The sequence below is a fragment of the Pempheris klunzingeri genome, chromosome 17 (assembly GCF_042242105.1).
Source record: "Pempheris klunzingeri isolate RE-2024b chromosome 17, fPemKlu1.hap1, whole genome shotgun sequence".
NCBI lineage: Eukaryota > Metazoa > Chordata > Actinopteri > Acropomatiformes > Pempheridae > Pempheris > Pempheris klunzingeri.
Genome location: NC_092028.1, coordinates 4,415,094 through 4,438,250, shown reverse-complemented (window position 1 = coordinate 4,438,250; position 23,157 = coordinate 4,415,094). Strand labels below are relative to the sequence as shown.

Genomic DNA, 23,157 nt, shown 5'->3' with positions numbered 1-23,157 from the left:
TGTGATTCATGAACTTTTCATCTCCATTGATTAAGGCAGAGGGTAAATTTAGACATGCAAGGTTGTTCAGCACATGGCCCCCTTGTCTTCTGTCTTTGATTTTTTGTCTTGTGTTATTTGTAACTCTCTCATCTGTGTCCTCTCCGTTAGTGACTATATAATCAAGGAGAAGACGGTGCTCCTGCAGAAAAAAGACAGCGAGGGTTTTGGCTTTGTGCTGAGAGGGGCCAAAGGTAAGAAATGTGAAATAAACAAACAGGATGTTGCCTTGCAGTCACTCACTCATTGATTGGTATGTTGGTTCTCATCATACATCACATGTTGTATTACATGCAATGCTAATATGATCTCATATTTTCATGGTTTCTCCAGCTCAGACTCCTATTGAGGAGTTCACTCCCACTCCGGCCTTTCCAGCCCTGCAGTACCTGGAGTCTGTGGACGAGGGAGGCGTCGCCTGGAGAGCCGGTCTCAGGATGGGGGATTTCCTGATAGAAGTACTGCCATGATTTACCACTGCATTATGGGATGGAAATGAAAGCGCTGACAGATTTTCTGTAGAGGTGTCTGAACTTACACAGAACTTGACAGCAATTCGAGAATGGAAAAATGTACAATATCTTTAATATGGAATTTTATAAAATGGTTAATCTGTACCTGGATCTGAGTTTTCCTCAAAAGTTTCTGTTCAAAATGTTTCATTTTATTCACATGTAGATCAAAATCTGCACCAAAAAGAAATGTTTAGTTCTGTGGCCCAAGGTTTCACTACCCCCCAAATTACATTGAAAGCTGTTTCGAGTTTTTGAGACTTACGTCTAACAGCCTGCAAAAACTCTAAAAAGTAAGCATTTGTAATTAGTAATTGTTGACCTACTTCATAAATTTTGACATTTGTTTTTATAAATAAAGTTTGACTGATATTAATATCCAAGAACTCTGAGCTACTTTTAGTACTCTTTTACTGTCAGTTTTCACTTCCGTCTGCTTTATTGACATAAATAAGAACGTAAATGTAATTGAGAAAAGATGCCAAAAATGGCAATAAGTTGAACTATTAAAATCAATAAGTGTTTGTCCCTCTCTCTCCCTGTCTGTCTCAGGTCAATGGTCAGAATGTGGTGAAGGTTGGTCACCGACAGGTCGTCAACATGATCCGGCAAGGTGGCAACAGCCTCATGGTCAAGGTTGTCATGGTAACCCGTAACCCCGACATGGAAGAGGGTTCGAGGAAGAAAAGTAAGAGCCTCTCTACCGCACCCTGGGGTGCTGCTGTAGCTGGTTGTTGGTGGTAACTGAACCTTGCCCTTGAGCAGCTTGACTGACCACTGCTGCCTTTGTCCGCTCCCTTCCCTCCAGTCCCCCAGCAGAGTAAGAGGCTGAGCACTCCGGCTATCGCCCTACGATCCAAATCCATGACGTCAGAACTGGAGGAGATGGGTAAGAAACAGGCTTAGATAAACTTTTGGATGGTGAGGAGAGAAGGATTACAAAGAATGAAGACCAGACAGGGAGATGTAGGCAAATAAGGAGAGTATTTTAAAGGTGAAGAGGGAGAGAGAAAAAAAGTCATTGGGTGAAACAGGTTGAGGTGATGAGGAAGGATAGAAACAGTGTGAAACGAGTGTTGGGGGTTGCTAAAGATGCTGAAAGTGTGAAGAGGGGTTGAGCGGGGGCTAAATTTAGACATCAAGAAAGTAGAGAGGAAGATAGTGTAGTTACCCAATGACAGAAAAGCGAGGAAAAGAAAAAAGAAGATTGGCTTCCGCCGTGGATGACGGTCTCAATGCATTTCACTGTTCTTTCAGAGGTTCCACACTGTCACTTCCAGCACCCCCACTACAGGTAACCCCACCCAGAAAAAGTGCCGCCATCCACCCTGTGATCCCTCTCTCACTGCCTCTCTTACCTCTTACCCCCCTGCACCCCCCACTGTTCCCTGGCCCGCCCACAGCTTTAACCCCAGCACCCACAGGGCAGTCTACCAGCCCCTCTACTCCACACTCACACACTCACACACTCACAGACACTCGGCAAGTATTTGTTGCCAAGGTAACGCTGCAGGGGAAGGGGCGTCACCTGAGAAGAGTTTTCCGGGTGCCACTAACATCACTGGCAAGTGTCTGGTCTTCCTTTATTAGTGAGCAAGTTGCAAAATATGTCTCTTTTTGTTGATATCTTTTATCTTTTTGAAAACGTCTTTGGAAGAAAATCACACTCAGGATAAAATTATTGAGATGAGTAATTTTTGAGAAAAAACAACAACTTTGTTCCAGGTCTGTTGCTATGGTAACAGCGTTATGTGTGGCTATGCTTATGCCATCTCTATTTGAGGCAAAATAGTGGGAGGAGAGTTCATTGTGAGGGTCAACGCCCCCATTTGCAGATCAGAACACTGGCCAATGTTTTATTGGTGATTGGGTTATATCTTCTAAACATTTCTGGTATTTGTCACTGTAGCTGCAGCTGTCATTGGGGGTTCTGAGCATGCCCAGTGAGCGACTGATGATATATGAAAGGTGATGACATGTGGAGCGGCTGGAGGAGAGGGGAATCTGCAGGGCTTCATCAGCTGGTTTCAGGGCTGAGTTCAGTACGTCCTCTTACAAACAAGGACTTAAACTCAAAACCCAAACCCGTAAACAATGGAATTTACTGAGCCCTGCCCTGCTGTTAGTCAGGATCCCACTAAAGTTTATCCTGAGTGTAGAAATCAGCCCTTTGCTTTATTCCTCCCCCGTCTCCTCCCCTCACCTGCCTTCTCTCTGTGGTGTGACCTCACCTGATAAAGCATGAGCACCCAGTTTGAAACACGGGTACCACTTTCCTGAACCCCCAACCCACCTCCCTACTGCCACAAGTGCTCACTATATACCCTATTATCTTACCACTCGCACTGTGTGTATGCAGTGGTTTTGAATGCGATATCTTTATACAGTGAGTAGCACTCCAACAAACTTAAAGACATCAGATGTCAATCAATAACCACATTCATTTTGAGACACTGATGAACAAATAAAACCATTTTACATTTTGCAATACTGTGTCGCAACTGGAAGAAACATCTGCTGTATGACAAAAAAACACGAAGGTGCTCTTCCTCTATCCCAAATGAGGCAAAATGCTACATTCTCTGCAGAGGGAAGCCATGACTTTTACAGAAAATGTGGTCATTATTTTGAGAAAATGTGCCACGAGAATAGAGCTAAATCATCCCGGCTGATATTAGCTTATTGCGGATGCATCAAATCGGTGTACATGTTGTTCAATAAGTAACAAAACATTGCAGTAAAGGTTTAACATGCATAGCTTGTCTAGCAGAGAGCATTTATTAGTTAATTTATCAACTGTGAAACATCGAGCTTAGTATGCATTTTGGGCACAATAAAAAAACGAATTCAAGGGATCTGGATCAATATTGTTTTGTTATATTATGTGTTTATGTTAAAACAAATTACTATCAGCTGAAAATCAGTAGCATCCTCAAAAATCTCAGCCACACTATATGCAGCACATAACGCTAAAGGTTTTGAATTGAAAACTCAGTTTGACTGAATATAAAGTGCATTTATGAACAAATATCCCAGGTCCCTTGAGATGCGGGTGCTTAATTTGCAGTCAGACCCCTTATAACTTAGATCCTCTTTGCTTTTGCCTCCTGGATCAAGGTGAGAGGAGCACGATGTGTGATGAAGCCATGTCAGGTGCTGCCATATGCTTATTCTAATACATTAGAATTCATTTAGCTGTGACGCCTATTAAACTATCTCACCTCTGTGACTGGTGCAGTGTCCCAGTTCACCTAGAAGTCATGCTGCAAGATAACAAGGACATTAAAATGGAAATGATCCTGCGGTGCGCATAAGTCCACAAATTGTTGTTTTCCCAACATGTGTTTTGACACAACTATGGCTTATTTTTGAAAGGATTTATGCAGTGCTGTTGTAAATAAGAGATGAACTGAACACAAGCCCAAAACCCTTTCATGCTTGGTTTAACCATTGGACATTAAAATTCACGTTCTGTTTGATTAAACTCAATAAACTGCACATTATGAACGTATGGTCCCTGCTAAGTCCACACACACACGTGCTCACTCACGCCAGTGGATGCAAACACTAAAGGGTCATTTTAAATTCCCGCATGGACTTGTCCCTTCACTGTTCACTGATTTAACCACTAACTCTGTCTCTTCTTTGTCTCCTTTGTCCTCACTGTACCGCTGGCGGGATCTTAACCATTTAACAGTGGAGAGAGGTGGGAGTCAGCTTCAGACTAATTCCACATTTGTGTGTGTGCGTTTTCGAATGTGTTAAGAGAGAGTAACAGCAAGTAGCATACTGTATGTGTGCGCAGCATATTTACTGTAACATAAGTGTACATGCCTCAGCTGTCTTAAAGCGTGGGTGTGATGTACATTCTTTTACATCGAAGATCGAAAAGCCTGGTGAGGTGACTCAGTTTGTCAGGCTCCAGGGAAAATATGATTAGTATTCACTGTAACAACGCTATCGCACTTTCACTCCTGCCAAAACTTAAGTCTCCTTTTGTCCTCCTTCCAGCTGCTACCCCTTGGAAAAAAAAATCAGGTATGCTCTGGTACACTCTCGCTTAAGGCATTGTATTTATGCCTGTCCAAAATGACTTGGCACTCAACGCTCAGTCACTTACTCGGCTTATTCTGAGTTTCTTTTCTCCTAGAATTCGAATCCTCACAAGTTACAGAGAAGAAGAGGACAGTCTATCAGATGGCTTTGAGTAAGGCAGCTCATGTTTGTCAGTGGATATTTCCTGAGTGTCCCCTCTTTCTCACCCACCTTCATCAAGTGTGTCCCTTTCCACACATTGTTTCCTTTGTTTTGTAGCTGTCCATTTTTCTGTTTCATTGCTGTATGTCTCTTTGTCTCTCTCTTTCTCTCTGTCTCTTCTTCTGTCTCTTTCTCCCTTTTCTTCTCTCAGATAAACTAGATGAAATTCTTGCAGCAGCTCAGCAGACAATCAGCACCAACGAGGCACCGGGGACACGGGGACAGGGGCCAAAAAGAGACAGGGGGCGAAGTTTCTATGGCAATGAGGTGTGTATTGTTAAACTTCCTGCAATATATTTACATGTGTCGTGAGATACCTGTGTGTTCCTGTGTTAATAGGTTGAGAAGAGTGCATTGTAGTAAGACGTTTAAGGAATATCAAAGCAAAACTCTGCTCTGGACTTTCCCCTCATTCCGACAAAAGTTTGAAAAGTTAAAGATCCCCATTAACTGAGGCCCAAACATTTGCATATGACACATTCAGGTCAGGTACTATCACCTGGTCTGTTATGTGCAACACATGAACTGACATAACCACTGAGAACTCTTGTTGCTTACTAATTTGGCACCACACATGCACAATTAAGTCTCTTGGCTCCCTCCACTTTCTTTCACATGCTCTTTCTTGCTATTTCAGCCAAATTACGGGGATCAGTCTGGGATGGGCATGATGTCGTCGGGGTTGGGCCTCGGCTATGATCGTGGCCAGTACACCTCAGGTCATGGCCCACCGCACGGTATGCTGCGGCAGAAATCCATCGGTGAGGCTGTCTGTTTTTTCTGACTGCCCCTCCATCCGCCTGTCTGTCTGTCCTCTGGACCAGTAGAGGTCTACGCTGTGCTGACCTGTTTGTCTGTAGCCACCAATGTCTTGTCTGTGGCCAAAACTGTGCGCCCTTTCTATCTGTATCTGTAGGTGATCGTATGTAATATACGTCTCTATTCCTGTACTATAAGAATAAGATGTTTGTCTTATACTCACCCTACTACTAGTTATTATATACTGTGATGTCACTAATCTCCTTATTTTATTCTGATGGCTTATTTTGTGGTTTGTTGCTTACTAAGGCTTCGCTAACTCTGCCCTTGAAATAATAATGTGCTCTCTGGTGACCAACAAGCAAATGCTGCTGTGTAATGCTCCCCTGTTGTTACTTGTTTGTGGAATATGTAGCACTAACTGACTTACCCACTAACAGAATAAGAACTGAGGACAGACTCGCTGACAGGTAGATGGGCAGGCAGATTTAGACGGACACTCTCATAGATTTCCTTCAGCTTTCCTTTTTTCTGGCTTCATTACCTCTCCACTGTTATTCTCCCCCAAATTCCTCTTACTCTAACTCCACACCATCTGTACCATCTGTAAATTCCTATTTCATCCCAATTTGTTTTTTCTCCATCTCTGATTGCTGTACTGCAGGGGTGCCTGAGGAGGAGAAGCAGTTCCTCCATCCTCCAACCATGAAGTTTGCTCGCAGTCTGTCGGTGCCTGGCCCAGATGACATCCCCCCTCCTCCCACCACAGCTCCACCAGACCCTCCATTCTCCTCTGCTCCGCCGCTAGGTTGGAGAGCTAAATCATCCCAGCAGCCCTCTGTCTCCGTGTCCCAGTCCACCTCCACCTCTGCGCACTACCAGCCGTACTCCCAGTCAGTGCACTTCACCCATGGGGGAAGGGAGAGGGCAGGTGGTCCCAGCACTGGCCCCAGTGGTGGAGCAGTGGACCACACAACTACATATGCACACGCAGCGGCTCATACTACTCAAAGCAGGACTGCTTCACGGAAGGTTGCCTATACTGGGGAGCCTGTTGGAGCTGGCATAGGGGCTGGTGGAGGGGCCAAGGCAGCAGGTCTTAGGAGAGGCTACAGTACTGCTGTCCCCCCATCTAGCATTGCCACTGTAATGCCCCAGCAACAACAGACTACCCAGAGTCAACCTCATCGAGCAGACCGCAGTGCAGCAGGGGCTGGAGCGGGTGGTCCTAAAGGAGGAGCCCGGAGAGGTAAGGGCCCCCTGGTGAAACAATCCAAGGTGGAGGACCTGCGCATGGGCCAAGGTACGCTGGGAGGCAAAGGATCGGTGGAAAAAAGTTCTATTCCCATCCCCACCATTATCGTAAAGGCCCCTTCAACCAGCAGCAGTGGACGCAGCAGCCAGGGCAGTAGTGTGGAGGCAGATGCTCCTGCATCAGGGGAGACGGATGAAGCCAAAACACCCCATGGTCCTCCTCCGTCCACTCCTGCTCCACAGCCACCTGCCCCGCCTTCCATCCCTGCACCGCCACCTCCATCCTTGCCTTCTATGCGAGCCCAGGATAACCTGGACTTTACCAGCCAGTTTGGGGCTGCCATTGTTGGTGCAGCTCGGCGAGACAGGGAACGGTTTCATGAAGCCCGCAGAAAGAGTGCCTCTTTGTTCATGTCAGCTGAGGAGGACGTGAGTCTTGGGGGAGTGAGTGATGGAATAGGAGGAGTAACAAGGACTCAAGTATCACAGCAACAGCTTAGCACACAGGCTGAAAGTTCATCAACACGGCTGCGCCCATCCAAGTCTATTGACGAGGGCATGTTCTCTGGAGACACCTTTATCCATCACACCCGCAGTATGCCTCCAGCCTTTGGCCTGCCCGAGTACTCCTCATCTGCCCTGGACTACCAGCCTAAGTCTGTGCCTACTGACTTGTACACAGCAGCAGTCAGGCAGCAAGCGCCCTCCACTTCCACCACATTCATACACCCTCTAACGGGAAAGGCTCTAGACCCCACATCGCCGTTAGGCCTCGCCCTGGCTGCCAGAGAGCGTGCTCTGAGGGATGACAGCAGGTTAAGGAGGGGAACAGAGCACCACTTCACCCGGCAGATGTCGAGTGTGGTTTTTCCATCGTCTACTGCCACCTCTCAGCCTGTGTCATCCACCGCCCAGTCCTCCAGCTCCTCCTACCTGGTCACCTCCTCTTCTCTGGCTGCCACCACAGCCACTGTTGGCCGTCCACCCTCACCCAGAATCCTCAGAGGAGTTGGGAATGTCTGGAGTGAGGAAGGCAGCGGAGGAGAGAGGGAGCGGGAAGGAGGTGGGGCTCGCGAGGGGCTAAGAGTTCGCTTCTCTGAGGACAAAACGGTCCACACCCACCACTACCAGTCTCAGCCGTATCAGCCAACCTACAAGGAGAGGGAGCGGGAAAGGTCGAGGGAGCGGGAGAGGGAGCTGTCGAGGGAAAGAGAGAGGGACAAAGAGAGAGAGGGTTACATGAGGAGGACAGAGCAGGCTGCTGCCAGTGCAGCGGCTGCTGAAAGCTCTGCTCAGCAAGCGTCCCAGTCTCAGCAGCCTCGGAGGCCCTCTTTTCTCAGGATGGAAAGTCAAGCTGATGCCTATATCATGTCCCTCACCCCTCCCTCTCCTCCACCCACCAGTACTCAGCAGACAGTGAACACAGCTGGGGGCACTGGGACTGGCCTTATGGTTCTTCCTCCCCCTGCCCCCTCAGTTGATGCAGACGATGAGTTTGTTTACGCAGACCCCCTCCCACCTCCATTAGAGTTTGCTAACAGCTTTGACAGGGGATTGGGGGGAATATCAGGGTACTCACAGCACGGGATGCTCGTCAACAGCATGACCTCCCGCCAACAGCAGGTCCCACCTCCTCCACCTCCTCCTCCTCCCCCACCACCACCTCCTCCACCCCCCCAAAAAGAACCATTTGTAAGTGGGTTTCCTGCTCATACACCCCTGCCCTCACCTCAGGCAGGGGACTCCACTGCCTCAAGCCTCACATCTTACGACAGTGAGGTGGCTAACCTGACTCAGTCTGCTCCCTCCCCCTCCCAAACATCGCCAAACCTCCCCCATCCTTCCTCACCCTCTACCCTGCAGCCCACTTCGATAGCTGGACCTCCACCTCCCCCGTCAGTCTCACCACCACCTCCTCCTGGATCCTATCACCACAGACCCTTCTCTATGTCCCACCCCCACCACCTCTACAACAGCTCTCACACTCCTGGGCGCTCATCGCCCACGCCTCCTTCACACACAGTTGCCCCCCCCCCAGCCTACCGTGGTCCCCCAGCGCCCTCCTCCACTGCTGCCACCTCTGCCCCACATAGGGGCGCTGCCTCACACGCCACGACCGCTAGCTGTGCCGCTACAACCACCGCTGCTGCCACCACAACAAGCACCTCCACTCAGCTCTACCAAGAGCGAGCACACATCGCACATACAACATCCTCCACCGCCATCACGGGCACTCGAAGGACAGGGGAGCACCACCGACCTCCCCCTGCTGCTAAGAAAGGGGAGTCCCAGGAGACAGTGGTGGACTCTGGGATTGAAGAGCTGGACAGCCGCAGCAGTAGTGACCACCACCTTGACAGCATCCTGGCTCTAAGTGGAGCCAGTGTGCGGGGAGATAGACTGGAGCGAGGGGAGAGAGGAGGTGGAGCTGGGGGGCGGATGGGAGTGGGAGGAGGGACAGGGGACTCAGAAAGGGGAGGAGATTTTCTGGAGTCTTACATGAGCTACCTGGACGGACAAACTTTTGAGATGCAGAATGCCACAGCAGCAGCTTCCACCTACCCAAAATCCAACAGGTTTAGAGAGGGAGGTCGCATTGGTGATCTACACAGACAGACCAGCACCGCTCCTGCATCCTTCCACACCCACAGACGAAGGGACGAGCAAGAAGATGACGAGGTGGAGGGGGGGGATGAAAGCGGCCAGGATGTATACGGAGTGAGGGACATTCAGAATTTGGAACGTCCCATTTCACCGTACTTTGACCGTCCACGCACTCCTGAAATGAAGCCTCTCTGGGGCGAGGGGCAGATGACCAGTGACGTAAGCCCGTCTGGGACACTTTTAGAGGGAAAGAAGATTTATCCTCCTGCATCCAGTATGAAGCCCAGCATCATAAATGAGCTGAGCAGCAAACTGCAGCAAAGAACCAAGGACAGCTGGAGCAGCCAGAGACCACTGAGCAGACACAGGTACACATCAGAGGAGACTCTTTGTCTGTCAGTGTCACAGCATGAACTGTATTTTTTGTTGTTGTTGTTGGTGCATGTCATAGTCAGTCTATTCATGTTTCACACACGTGAATGTATCAGTGTGCAACCTGTGAGTTTTTTACCTCCCATAATTGATGTTCAAACATTCTGTGAAAAATTGTGGACTGCCTCTTTATGTCTTGTGTAAGTGTTGTCTCTGCTGTGTAAATCTCTCTTTTATGTCTCTGGCTTTTTCCATGTGTTTCTCTCAGAAGCAGAAACAGGTAATAGAGCCACTTCCACACTCACTTTTTTCTGTCCAGAATTATTCTGTGACATCTTTAATCCAATGTTTTAGCAAAATTTTCCTAATGTTAGTGCATGTTCTTCTTCTTATTGTAACATGCTTTTCTCTTTTAACAACATCCCTCCCTTTTTATTCACAGATTTTCAGAAGACTCAGCCTCAGCTCTAAGCCCCCCCTCAGCTCGATCCCAGTCACCATCTCCAATCTCATTGTCACAGCCATCGTTATCCCCGTCTCCCACCCCTGCCTCCCAGTACCCCAACTGGGGACGATCCCCATCTCCTCAGCCTCCTGCTGCCTCTCAGCCCCCACGTTCCCATTCCCCACTGTCCCCAACGTCTTATTCCCCTTACCCCACCTCTCCCAAACACAGACCTGTCTACCGGACCAAAGCCCTAGAATTCCAGTTCATCCCCAGTCGCGAGTCCCGTAAAGCAGAATCACACATGCTCCAGCGTAGACGAGCACCCAGTCCCCTCATCTCCCCTTCAGAGAGGCCCAAACTGGGTCCACCACGGCCATCATCCCTTCCGCTCCTCCCCACCTCACCCCTATACAGTGCCATGTACGACCTCCGAGGTTCAATCACCCCACCATCACCTGGAAACCCTCTAGGAGATCCTTACTTCTCGCCCTCTCCTCCCCTGTTTGCCTCCTCTGGTGCCCCTCCTCCTCCAAACTCTACCTTAGTTGTTTCTCGATCCCTCTCTCCAACTCACTTCCTTTCCGGGACCTCTTCACCACCCCTGCACCCGCTCCCTCCACCTCCCTGCCTGAGTTATCCCCATTTACCGCCCCCTTCCCCTACAAAGCCTTTTGCTTCCAAGCCGCTGCCCTATTGGACCAAGTATGACGTTGCAGACTGGCTAGGATACCTGAACCTGGGTGAGCACAGGGAGCGTTTCCTGGACAACGAGATTGACGGCACCCACCTGCCCTCTCTAACCAAGGACGACTACCTGGACTTGGGTGTGACACGTGTAGGCCACCGCATGAACATAGAGCGGGCCCTGAGGAGCGTAATGGACAGGTATGGCTGTACTGAAACACAACTAAGTCATAATAGTCTTTCAGCACAGATGATCCTTAAACGTGTCCTGGCAGGACCTTCTCAGTGATTTGGAATATTTATTTGATTACACACATCTATCTTTAAAGCCACTTTTTTTTTTATTCTTGACACAGAAGCACACTACAACCCCTAGTGTTACAAAATGTATTACTATTGTATTTGAAGTAGCTTACAATTACAATACAAAACTGCGTGGACTACCTTTGTTACAGAAATAAATCAGAAATGTTGCTAAATGTCTCAGTAGGCTTTATTTTCCTGAGTTAAAGTGATTGCAGTAAAACAAACGTATATATTCTCTATATGTATATAGAATAGCTACAGAAATAAATTTGCAGCAGTGCAAGTCAAACCTGTCTTCTGCATTTGAGCACAAATTCTCATCCACATCACACCTTATGTCCTCCTTTTGTCCCTCTCTTGCCTCATTTCCTCACCAGACACAAGTCTTCCATAGTGCTGATCCAGGAATGAAATGAGGCACTCAGTGCTTTATGGCCCAATTAGCACTTTGTCATTTTATTCATATTTTTCTTTGATTGAGATGTAGCCAATTGCAATCTAATTAACAGTAATGTTGTGGAATTAACATCCATCTTAACAGATTTAAAAATAGTTTGTAAAACACTTGCTAAATGGACTGCAAATACAGAGTTTCTGTGGTGGTTGAGTTTGGGTGAGGGGGAATGAATGTGGTCACTGCATGAACTTTTGCATGTACTGACTATGAACGGAGTTTTGAAAAGATGAAGTCAGTACTGAGAAATGCATGTTACCATTTGTAATAGTGAGTCGATTTTAACAACATGTGACATCCTCCTGTAGTTGTGGCTGGTTCATGATTTGAATCTAAACAGAGAGCAGAGTTAACAATGTGACTATAACAAACTGCACAGGCTGAAGAAATACTTTGAACACTAGTATACCAATATCATAATTACTTCAAACAAATAAGGCCGTGAATGAGATAATTACTTACCCTCATGTCACACCAGTGTTATATTTAGTTCTAGCATTAAAATGAAGACAGACTCTTTTGTCATTCAGCTTGTTGTTTGTTTTTCAGAATAAACATGCTGGGAATCATTTTCCTTTGCCCATTCATTCCATTCACCATCTGCTCCTATCTCAAACTCCTAAAAAGCACCCTCCCCCTGTTTTTGCTGTAAAGTAACGCAGTAATTTTCACCACACTCAGAGAGGACGAGAGCAAAAACAGAGGCTGTAAACTCCTCAGAGAGACCCAGAAAAATGTAGTTATTATTTAATCTCAGTTATTATTTAATCAAAGACATTGTTTATTTTTCATGGTGTGTTCTTTTGTAGAGGACATGGTTCAACTTTTTAGTGCCACATTTTTTGTCATGATGGTTAGAAATACCGTTCTGTTTTTTGAGGTGCCAGATGCATTTAAAACACTTTACAACTATTTACCCACTGCACCTGACTTTTTGCAACATGATTATAGCCTGACAATAATATATTTTGCATAAATACATGAAATAAATAAACATAATAATCATGCTTTAGTTGCCCTTACGCTTTAGGAACATCTTAAATTCATATTTTTAATGACGTACAATGACGTATCATAAAATGTGATTGTCATACTTTGATATACACCCAGATATCCTGCATGTTTGAGCACTGTAGGCTACATAGTTATTGAAATGCAGATGAGAGACACCTGTCCCCCCCCACAGAGGACTAAACTGCATAACAGGGTCTTGGAGGATAACCTACTGTCGTTATGGTTATGATTTACTGGTTTTAAATGCTTCACCCTTATTTCTTAAATTCAGCTGGAGAAATGAATCCGCCTGTTGTCAGTCGAGTGTGTGATGACCAATCTTTTCCCAATCTAATTAGTCATGTACCGAGTCCACAGCACAAAAGCCACCTAATGAACAAATAATTCTTTCCATTTTGAGTCACACAAATGAACAGCTCACAACTATGCTACAAAACAACAAACCTTGGTCATTATTATCTCACAAATATCACCAAACATCACTTGTGTCCTTTGTTTGTTCTTCTTTCCTCAGGCTGTCCAGCAGCCCATTCCCCATTTCAGTCCTCTCACCTCGGGAGGGACAGACTGAGAGAAGGAGGGACGACGGGAGTCGGAGCTGAGGTTGCAAACGCAGAGGGAGAAAGAGAGAGTTAGAAAGGAAGGAGGGGTTGGAGTCAATGAGGGAGGAAGACACAACTGCTGCTATCCATGGTGGATTCACACAACAAATGAGGGGGGAACAGATTTCACACAGAGCGACAGAAAGAGGGAGTCAAGTCCCAAAGGGAGATGGAAGTGGAGGGACGGAAAAAGGGCTGACGATCCATAAAGACACCGGCTGGCACTCCCCAGTTGTGGCAGGCTGATTTACACAAGTACACTCCCCACATGCATGCACAGTCACACCGATCAACAAACAAGTAACACAAACACACTTTCATCCAAAATGCATATGAAGACACTATGGCTACAGCAGATATTGTGAGTGAAGAATAGTGATGAAACAAATGCTTGAGAGGAACAATCAAAAGCCTGTTAGATTTCTTTTCTCTTAAATTGAACAGGTTGAGTTGGAGCGTTTTAAGAGATAAAGGTGTCCTTCATCGTGCAGCCATCTTGTTGAATAGTCCTCTTACCCCTCAGCTGGCTAGTTAAATGTCTTCAGGTTTAAGAGTGGAAGTGACCAAGAATACAATTTAGAGTGCAATCAATGACAACCCCTCCCTGTGTGAGTGTCTGAAAATGGTAGAGGATGTGTATCTGAGTGTGAATGTCTGCAGGAGTGAGGCTTTGTCTGTCTGTCTGGTGAACGTAGGAAGGCGTAGGGCAGTGCATCACGACAGCTTCCATGTCTTTTAGAAGTGACGACTGACAGATAACTGGCGTCCTTGGTTCAGGCCAAGGAGGCCAGCTGTGTGTTTGGCTTCGATTGGTTATGTCTTGCTTTTACCTCACCACTGGCAGGGCTCTGTCCTCACTGCAGGTCCTGTGATCAGGATCTTATGTGTTTCTCTATAGCTCTTTATCATCTTACGTCTTATAATGACATATATACAGACTGGTCACTGTATCACAAATTTGTAGCAAAAATAAGTGCCCAGACCAACATAAAAAAAGAAACACAGTGATATGCACACACAGGCACACTACTATACATGCCTGCATGCATACACCAACATGTAGACACACACATACACACAAACACTTGCGAGTGATTGTGTTAGAGTTTATGGGACACCTTAAATATAGACACATACTATATGTTTGGATCCGAGATGTACTCATACAAAAGGAGACAGACTGTGCTTTAAACTGTTAGACGGGACATGTGACAATGTGAAGAGAAATCTCCCCGAGGATTTGAGGATTTGACTTCCTCAGTGTCGAGGCAACTGTTGTACAACCGTTCAGACCTTCTGTCCGAGGGAGACTGGTAAGGAGAGGGGAGGGGAAGAGGAAAAACTGCCATTCTCTTGCTCTTTCCCATCCAATCCCCCCTGCTCCTTCCAGGAGTGGCCCCCTCTCTCTCTCTCTCTCGACAAAATCCAGGAGGAAACAAGCAGCCACCCGTCTGAGGGGATCTGAGAGAAACGCTTATATCGAGTTTTAATACTATGATTGTTCTTACAATTTTTAAACTTTAAATGGGAATACTGGAATACTGATATTGATATGAAGAGATTTATTGTTACTATTTATCATTACTATCATCGTCCTTACTGTTATTACAGCTTCAGAGAGTTCCTGGTTTCTGCCTTTGGTGGCTGAGATGGCGCTCTTGTGCAGTCAGTGTATTTTCTGACTGTCGTGAAGATAATCGCGTTGGTTAGATATATAAATATATATAGATAGATATATATATGTAGGTATTTTTGAATTGAAAGATGATTATTACTCCATGCACGGTACCCTTAACATTGCTTCTGTGTGACAAGAAGCATTGCAACTTAATGTGAAGCACATTTTATAATCACTTCCTTTTACTTTCTCCTTACTGTTTCTCTTTTGTCAGACTGAAAAGCTTTAATCAAAAGGACACGTTGACTTGTATGGCCTCAACATATGATTTACTCACTCTTTAAAAAGTTCGTTGCCACTTAAAAATATGCAGATGCTGAAAATGTAGCAACTGTTACTCTGAAGATGCCCACGATACACATAAGTGAAAATGATGTGTCACCTTATTTAACCACTACTTTGAAATGATTTCTTTCAGTAATGACAACAGCCGCCCCCTTTTAATTGGTCACATACACACATCTCATTCATTTTCCTTACATTGCACTGAAGTTCTTTTATTTTCCCATTAGCTTTTACTGCACATTCTCATTATTGCTTCAGTCCTGCTTTTCTCACTGTTGCTGAGATCAAATATAAGGGCTCTCTCATGACCTCTCTACCTTGAACAACACTTCACCTCTCCTGCTGCTTTTGAGTCCTCGAACACATATCAAACGTGCGTTTTACATCGGGGCAGTGATGGGGAGTCGCCTCTCCTCCTGATCCCGCTATGCTCAGTCTGTTTTTTGCAAAAAGATTTCATAGATCATGCCGCTCAAAGTGCACACACACACACAGGCTACAAATGTGAACGAGCAAAGGTCATAAAGGGTTCATAAAGGATTTGTCTCTGTGATTGCTTTGAGCCGCTGGTCAAGGAGAGATTATATTGAAATGCAAGGGAAATAGCAATAAGGACGATGAAAATAATGGTCATCTAATTATGGTTTAAGATGTAAAAAAAAAAGTCTCAAAAGTTCTAAAGAATCTCTGTCTTCCAAATAATGTTTAACATGAAAAGGTATGTATTTATTTAACTGTTCTGCTTTCTATACAGTTCGACCTGTTCTCCACATCTGCCCCCTTCCACTGTTAATAACCTGACAGTATTAAGAGCTCCAGTCTGTTTCCGCTCATCATTTGCGTCTTCTTGTTTGTACAAAGCACCTTCTGCAGTCGCTGACATGTGCCAGTATGCGCACAGCTCATTGTTTATTACCAGCATATTATGCAACGACCCTATTTCCATTAGCAACCGTGGCTTTTCACATTCCCCTTTAGAGGTTTTGAAGCTATTTTCACCCAGTAAGGGGTTGTTTCTGAAAGGGCAAACAAGCAGAATGTGGCCTCCTGTCCAGATTCTACTTGCTTCTATCAGGTCTCTAAGCTTGCTAGTGTGAATAGGGCCAAATAATAACTTTGGATAAGAAATTTTAAAAACATCTCTTGCTCATACAATGATGTTCTCGTTAAGTGACTGGTGAGAAGCTGTTTTTAATCCTTTCTTTGCATTTAGTAGTTATGATCAAAAGTGATGGCTCATTGTTGCTGTCAGGAGAAAACGTAAGGTCTGAGGGAATTGGTCTGACTCTATAGAAAGCATTTCTTTTCCTTTAAGAGATCTTTTAAAAAATGAGAATATGAACTGATGAAAGGTAACTTACAGAATATATATGTATATGTGATATGCATATACACACATTCATATAAACATATGAATTTCAAATGTTTTAAGAGATAATAAATTGTTAGAATTATAATAAAGATACAGAAACAAAGTTTTAATTTATGTTTATTTTTCTGATTTCATTCCCACTTGGACGCTGATATTTACCCTGTGGAGCGAGACAATGGCTTCCCAGTCTTTTCTGCTCTCTGACTCACCCTCACTTTACAGGTTTCCAGTTTATGATCACACCAGCAAATAGTTCTCCAGTTGCCGTGTGAATATGCGTTTGGCATAATATTGTACTGTTTTAAATAACATTGAGGAACATCAAATTAATTATGGACTTGATTTTAAACCTTCTTACACAGAAAAATATATCATGAACATTCAGATATTCCAGGGCTTTAAGTGTTGCAATAATGGTTAAGATTACAGGCCGCAGAGTACAATACACAAGGGGCACTCATCATAAACTCACTAGGTGTTTGTTAGTGGGCACAACTGAGTATGAGGTCAGTTGTGTTTAGCAGAGACCTAGAAATAAATGAATATCAAATAATTGGAGGGTACAGACAGTGAACCTACAGCATGGATGCTTTTACAATAGCGGTTATCAAAAAGGAGCCAAACTATGTGTAATGCTTTCACTTAGCAAAAAATAAAGCCTCATATGGAATATAAACACCTGAAAGGGGGAATAGCTTTCTGCATTCTTTATACTATGTTGTCCAATAAATGCAGTAAAATGTCAGAGTGAAAGTATAGAAATTTGGCATAAAGTGTTGTTTTATAACATCACATTACAGTCCTGTTAGAAACATACAACTATTTAAATAGAGCCAGCTATAAAAGCACAGCATTCTTTCCAGACATAGCCTAAGGTTCTTTCCTAATGACAACTGTACACAACATTAAGCACTCCATATGATTTCCAGTGCTTATATAGTAATTTAAACTACAATCGACATTATCCTGGTCTCCACATTGTTACTGTGTCCTAATAGATATTCAGTAATGTCAGTTAATTTAGTAGGCATCAAGTATTTTGATATCCTTTATATCCACTAAATATTTACACTAATTTGTGAGTGTTAGTTACGGCAAATTCTGAAAGTGACTCAGGTTAACTTTGAATAATCAAAGCAGTTGCACATGCTTCCAAAAATGTGGCAGTTGAATCATGTCACATTCAAACTGGTTAACATTGTTTCAATAATGTACCTTAGTCTAGCATATTTGTAGAACGACAAAGACAGCAAATTATGGTGCCAATGAGTTTTATTTGATCAGACTAAATGCAGGATAATAGAATGCTTGGAGACAAATTTGCATTGTAAAATGACATTACAACATGGTAGTAAAGCACGTCTGTCGGAGGACCTGTACCTGCCAAAAGAAAAAAACAGCAGTCAGACAAAATTCAAAGCATAATCATAATCCTACAAAGTTCAAAAAGTGTTTAAGCAAGCGTCTCCTCAGACTCTGCCTTGTCAGGGGCAGAGCAGCACCTCCGTCACCACAGATTTTCTGAGCCCAGTGCTATACATCACAAGAGATCAGCATTCACGCAGTGTCTGCCTCTGAAAAAGCTAAGAGATGTAGCGGTGACACAAACCTAATTTAAGTCGAGTCCAAGTTGCCTCCCTTCCTTGAAGACCTGAAAAATCAAAAGTGAGAGTTGATGCTTTGCCACAGTTTTTACTTTAGACCATTATTAGTATACTTTCTCCTCAGATACTTTGGCTTGTCAGGGCCAAAGATGCACTTTAATCTCCATGTAGACTCAGAGCCCAGTGCAAGTCATCAGGGGAGGGGGGACAGCTCAACCTACACAATGTGCAGCTAGTTTTAAATACAAGCAATAAACTTAATTTAGTTTCCGATAGATGTGCACACACAAACACCTAAAAAAAAGCTGTGATACTGCACTTGAAGCAGACACCATCGACTCACAGTGAAGACGTATTTGTGGCTTTAGTTCAACATACCAACAATCCTGTCATCACCATGAGTACAGGCAGAGTCTGCTTTGAATGCAGCATCCCCACTTCTGTAGTCACAGCACACCATCTTCACCTCCAACCTGTCTAAGGTTCATTTCTAATGTCCTTTAAAGAAGTGCTTGTGTTTAATATCATGAGTGTTCCTTGCCATCCAGTGGTCACAGAATATAACTACACCTTTGTCCATTTTAAAACAGCCTCTATTCTAAAAAGGTGTTCACTAAAAACACCTGTGAAACTGTCTGCCTTCAGTTGACAAAGCCGATTGCTGCCATGAAAACATTTATCTATAGAGAACAGCGTGTTTCATACCTTTTTGGACCCAGGCAGAGGAAGTCCAGTCCAGCAGTGGGTTTGCTTGCTGAAAGCCACCTGAAAAGGACAAAAGCATGTTAGTGTGGGTCAGATGGTGGGGGCACGACAACACAGCAGCTCGCTCTCTCCTCAGAAACTCTGGCTTGTCAGGGCCAAAGGGGCACTTTAGTCTTCATGTAGACTCAGAGCCCAGTGCAAGTCATCAGGGGAGAGGCCCAGCGAAGCCACAGTATCCACACAGAACAGGATAACAATCCAGAACTTAAATGTCACTTGAATAAGTAAGGTGCCGTCAGAAAGTGTTAGATGTTTAGCCTCTGCTCTTCCTGTAGCTCATCAGTTAGCTTCCATGCTAATGTAGCCTGGTGGTCCCACCACGTGGAGACAGGCCCTCACTGAGACGGTCTGTCCCACTGATCCAGCTGCTGCTAAGAAGCTATACATGCGAGGCAAACGGCACGTTTAGGGCGAAAACCAGATCCCATTCAAAAAAGTTTCAGTCTAAGTTTTCCACGCTCAGCAGCAGACAGCACGTGTCCTTTGAGGCCACGTGGTTAGAGTCGAAGCCACGTTTCCGTGTTAAATCCGGCAAACTATTCCTCCATCAAAGCCCGCGAAGGTTTTCACTCAGCTCTTACAAACGGTCCCGACTTTTGTTACCGCAACCCGAATCAAAGTCTAGTGTAATTCACAGCAATGGAGGTTAACGTCACCATTCATAAGACAGTGAGGCTGAGGTCTATTCAGTCATCACTACGATACTACTACTAATAATACTAAACACATAGTATCACATCAAGACACTTCATAAGAAATTAAGTAATTAAATCATATATAATCGTACCAGTCCCTCCAGTGATGCAGCAGTCGAAGAAGACAGGAACCAACTGACTGCTGCTAACGCCTCTTCTTCGTGTTTTAATTATCAGCAGTCAGCAGCCGGCTTTTAAACGCAGTAGCGCCACCTCCTGGACTGGAAGCAGTGAAGTCATGGCTCCATGAGTTAAATAGGTAACTTAAGTTTATCCTAATGGGTGATTAGAGGACTTGGTGAACAATATAAATGTCCTGGCTAATTGAAAGTTACTTTTTGAAATTGTTTGTCTGAGCTGGTAGCTTGGAGTTGCATTGGCCTTAACATTGGCCTGTTACTGTTGCTTAAAATAATGCGTGCGTGTGTGTGTGTGTGTGTGTGTGTGTGTGTGTGTGTGTGTGTGTGTCTGTCTGTCTGTCTGTTTGTGTGTTTGATTAATATGCACTCATCATTTCCAATCAATTAAACTGAGATATAAGCTTCACCTCACATTCTCTAACATAAGCTACATTGATCATTGTTTAAAATATGTGTTGTGATTGCTGCCCTCCAGTGGCCACACTGTCACTACATGTCTATTTTGAATCCTATCACTACTCATGATTTAAAGTTGGTTAGTGTTGACACTGGAGTAACTTTAAAGGACAGCTGTGTTGTGCACTTGCCTACTAATTCGCCTGCAGCAATAGACTGTATATAAGAAGTGGATGTAGCCACCATGACGTCACCTACTGGTTTGTGGAGTAGTAGCAGTTTGGCATTTTCAATACTACTTGATTTTGGAGCCAGGAGTGATATATGTTTTTTTTCATCCTGCCTTTGATTGGTTAGGTTTAACCACCCTAATACACACCCTAATTTACTTTACTTACCAAGTTAGGAGGAGGGTCATTTCAAAAACTTGTCAAGACTTTCCAACAACCAAACAGGCTTTTTTAGAGCCAGTGGAGTCGCTGCCTTGGTCTTCACCTGGAGTAAAGCTGACTGCAGTATAGTCACACAGTATGGCAGCATCAAAATGACGTCTATTCCTCGAAACAGGAGCGCCTGTGTGTGCAGGTCTGGTCAGAGTTGATTCCTCTCTGGAGGTTAACACAGAGCAACTACAACTTCTTCTCTTTGGAAATGAATTATACAGAAACTTGCAGTTGCATGCTTATTATTAATTGAATATTGAGTTGTAATTACTCATTCTGAGAATACATCTAAATGCATATGTGTTTGGCCAAGAGAGTAATACGTCCAGTTAAAATGTCAAAATAAGCAGTGCAAACAGTTGAAGTCACCAGAGGGTAATATAGACACGCTTCTATGGCAACTGCCAATTACAAGAAAAAATGGCATACTAACTGTAAAAATGTAAATATAGCCTAAAAGTTTTAGCTCAGACAGCAGTGTAGATGTAGATAAACATTATGACCAAGTGATGTCAGACTTGAAACAGACAACTTGACTGAATATTGTTCAGTCAAAGCCATTGTGTTGAGGCAAGATCTACTGATCAATAATCAACTATGGAAGCATGCTCCTGGCTTTAGATATGGGGTATGTAATCTGCCACAATGTTTGAAATCAGAGCTGTAAACTCTGTGTCACAGTGATCAGATGATATTGTCTCACCTTAACTGAACAAAATAGAAAGGATGACAGTAGTGAGTTCACTTGCATATACACTGTTGCCCATAAAGTTGGAATAAAATGTTTTTTACCTTTACCTTTTTACCTCTGATTGTGACAATGTGATTTATTCTTGATAAATGCATTGTATATCTTCTCAACTTTACTGATCAAACTCTTCCAAACATATCACAGTGAAACTTAAACCACAGTTAACCTTTGCAAACTGTGTATTCAGGCTTTAACAAAATTGGGGGTATTGAACAATTATTCCAACTTTATGGGCAACAGTGTATTTTTGACTCCATTTCGAAGGCCGTGCTCCATATTTACAGATGCAGTACACAAGTTTAACCAACAGATGTCGGGCCTTGCAAGTATGAAATGCCCTGAAACAATAAATCATTTTAAACACAACTACATGTGTTGCAGTGCTGTGCAAAGCCATCTCTCCAAGCCAATGATTATAACACATGTCGGTGTAAGAGCAGGCGAGAGTTGTCTTTTATTTTAAATCAGTTTGACACATGTGTTTACTGGATGGACTAAGATATGGCTTTTCAAAAAAAGCTTTTTCACAAAGTCTGGATTCTTTTCGCCTTTTCTACACAAATCTGTTGGTCAAAACATTTGAAATCAAAGCTCAATCAAAGTGTACCAGATTTGCACTGTCGACATTTTCACTCTTCTTGGTATGATATGAATAATGGACAATTTTAAAGTAAACCATGGAGAAGAACAAAGCACCTTTGTGCTGAGACAATATTTTCTGTAGCAAAACTTAAAGCTGCATTTACACCAGTACATTTGAACAAAGTAAACTTGTGTCTTTTGTATTTAAACGTCTCAGGAGTCTTGATCAGAAGAAGAAGGCTGCCCTGGAGCTAGAACCCCTATCACATTCCCTTGACTTTCCTTCAGGGATTTACACTGTGCCACTGCAATGAATCTGACGATATATAACATAACATCACCCAACAGGAACCTTATTCCACTCTATAGCTATTATCATTTTAATGACAGGATCCCACAGTGTTGTCATGATACCTGTCTACTATCCTTCCAGATTTGATTATAGGATTACTGACAGAAGATTACTGTTTCCTCACAGCAGATTGTTGCTGGGCGTAAATGCTGCAACCTATGACAGCAGTCTATTTACATGGCATGTCCTGGCAAGGCAAAGCTGAACAAGTTCAGCATAGCATGAGGCAAGAGCGGAATATGTGAGTGTGAACAACTCTTTTTCAGGGGTCTCTGACTTCAAAGAATCTGTGTGTGCCTTTAACACACACACACACACACACACACATGCACACACACACCGGATGTATCCTCCAGCTGTGGAGGCAGGCCTACTGAACTATCCCGAGGGAATGTTGCAGGGAGGAAAGAGGGGGTATAAAGACAAGCACGGGGGGATGGAGTGTTCCTTATCTGGTCATGCTGCTTTGCGCTTTTTTGTAAAATAGTAAAACACAGTTAATAGACCAATTATCACAAACACAAAGTGTATACACAGACTCAGGCTGTGTGACTCAGCTGATTCACCTAGATGTGCACACACACAAACACCTAAAAAAAACCCCACAATACAGCACACTTCATTGACACTACTCAGAGGGAGGTGAAGCGAGTGAATGAAAGAGGAAAAAAGAGAGAAGATCTTCAACAAGTGGTGAAGTACAAAGAACAAGGGAATAAGTTCCCTGCAGCTGTTTTAGAGGGAAACGAAGAGAGACCAGGAGGGAGGGAGGGAGGGAGGGAGGGAGGG

At 44.2% G+C, this 23,157-nt stretch overlaps 1 protein-coding gene, 1 long non-coding RNA gene and 3 other non-coding genes across 5 annotated transcripts in view; 1 reads left to right on the top strand and 4 right to left on the bottom strand.

Moving 5' to 3' along the window:
- Positions 1–13,305, top strand: part of shank1 (SH3 and multiple ankyrin repeat domains 1) — a 51,169-nt gene extending 37,864 nt beyond the window's left edge. Inside the window, exons 15-28 of the mRNA XM_070847717.1 lie at positions 151–233; positions 373–497; positions 1,104–1,239; positions 1,360–1,440; positions 4,249–4,257; positions 4,563–4,589; positions 4,702–4,758; positions 4,960–5,075; positions 5,446–5,569; positions 6,232–7,996; positions 8,027–8,099; positions 8,136–9,793; positions 10,240–11,130; positions 13,218–13,305. Of these exons, the coding sequence (XP_070703818.1) occupies positions 151–233; positions 373–497; positions 1,104–1,239; positions 1,360–1,440; positions 4,249–4,257; positions 4,563–4,589; positions 4,702–4,758; positions 4,960–5,075; positions 5,446–5,569; positions 6,232–7,996; positions 8,027–8,099; positions 8,136–9,793; positions 10,240–11,130; positions 13,218–13,305 (5,233 nt within the window). The remainder of the gene's footprint in view (positions 1–150; positions 234–372; positions 498–1,103; positions 1,240–1,359; positions 1,441–4,248; positions 4,258–4,562; positions 4,590–4,701; positions 4,759–4,959; positions 5,076–5,445; positions 5,570–6,231; positions 7,997–8,026; positions 8,100–8,135; positions 9,794–10,239; positions 11,131–13,217) is intronic.
- Positions 13,306–17,894: 4,589 nt separating this feature from the next.
- Positions 17,895–19,859, bottom strand: LOC139217326 (uncharacterized). Its single transcript, XR_011585604.1, has 4 exons — positions 19,797–19,859; positions 18,950–19,009; positions 18,250–18,291; positions 17,895–18,020 (listed from the first exon to the last, which is right to left on the bottom strand). It is a non-coding gene; the product is annotated as an uncharacterized lncRNA (long non-coding RNA).
- On the bottom strand, positions 18,103–18,192 carry LOC139217407 (small nucleolar RNA SNORD88). The gene has a single exon (XR_011585617.1). It is a non-coding gene; the product is annotated as a small nucleolar RNA SNORD88 (small nucleolar RNA).
- LOC139217406 (small nucleolar RNA SNORD88) lies at positions 18,358–18,449 on the bottom strand. The gene has a single exon (XR_011585616.1). It is a non-coding gene; the product is annotated as a small nucleolar RNA SNORD88 (small nucleolar RNA).
- On the bottom strand, positions 19,075–19,166 carry LOC139217405 (small nucleolar RNA SNORD88). The gene has a single exon (XR_011585615.1). It is a non-coding gene; the product is annotated as a small nucleolar RNA SNORD88 (small nucleolar RNA).
- Positions 19,860–23,157: the final 3,298 nt, after the last annotated feature.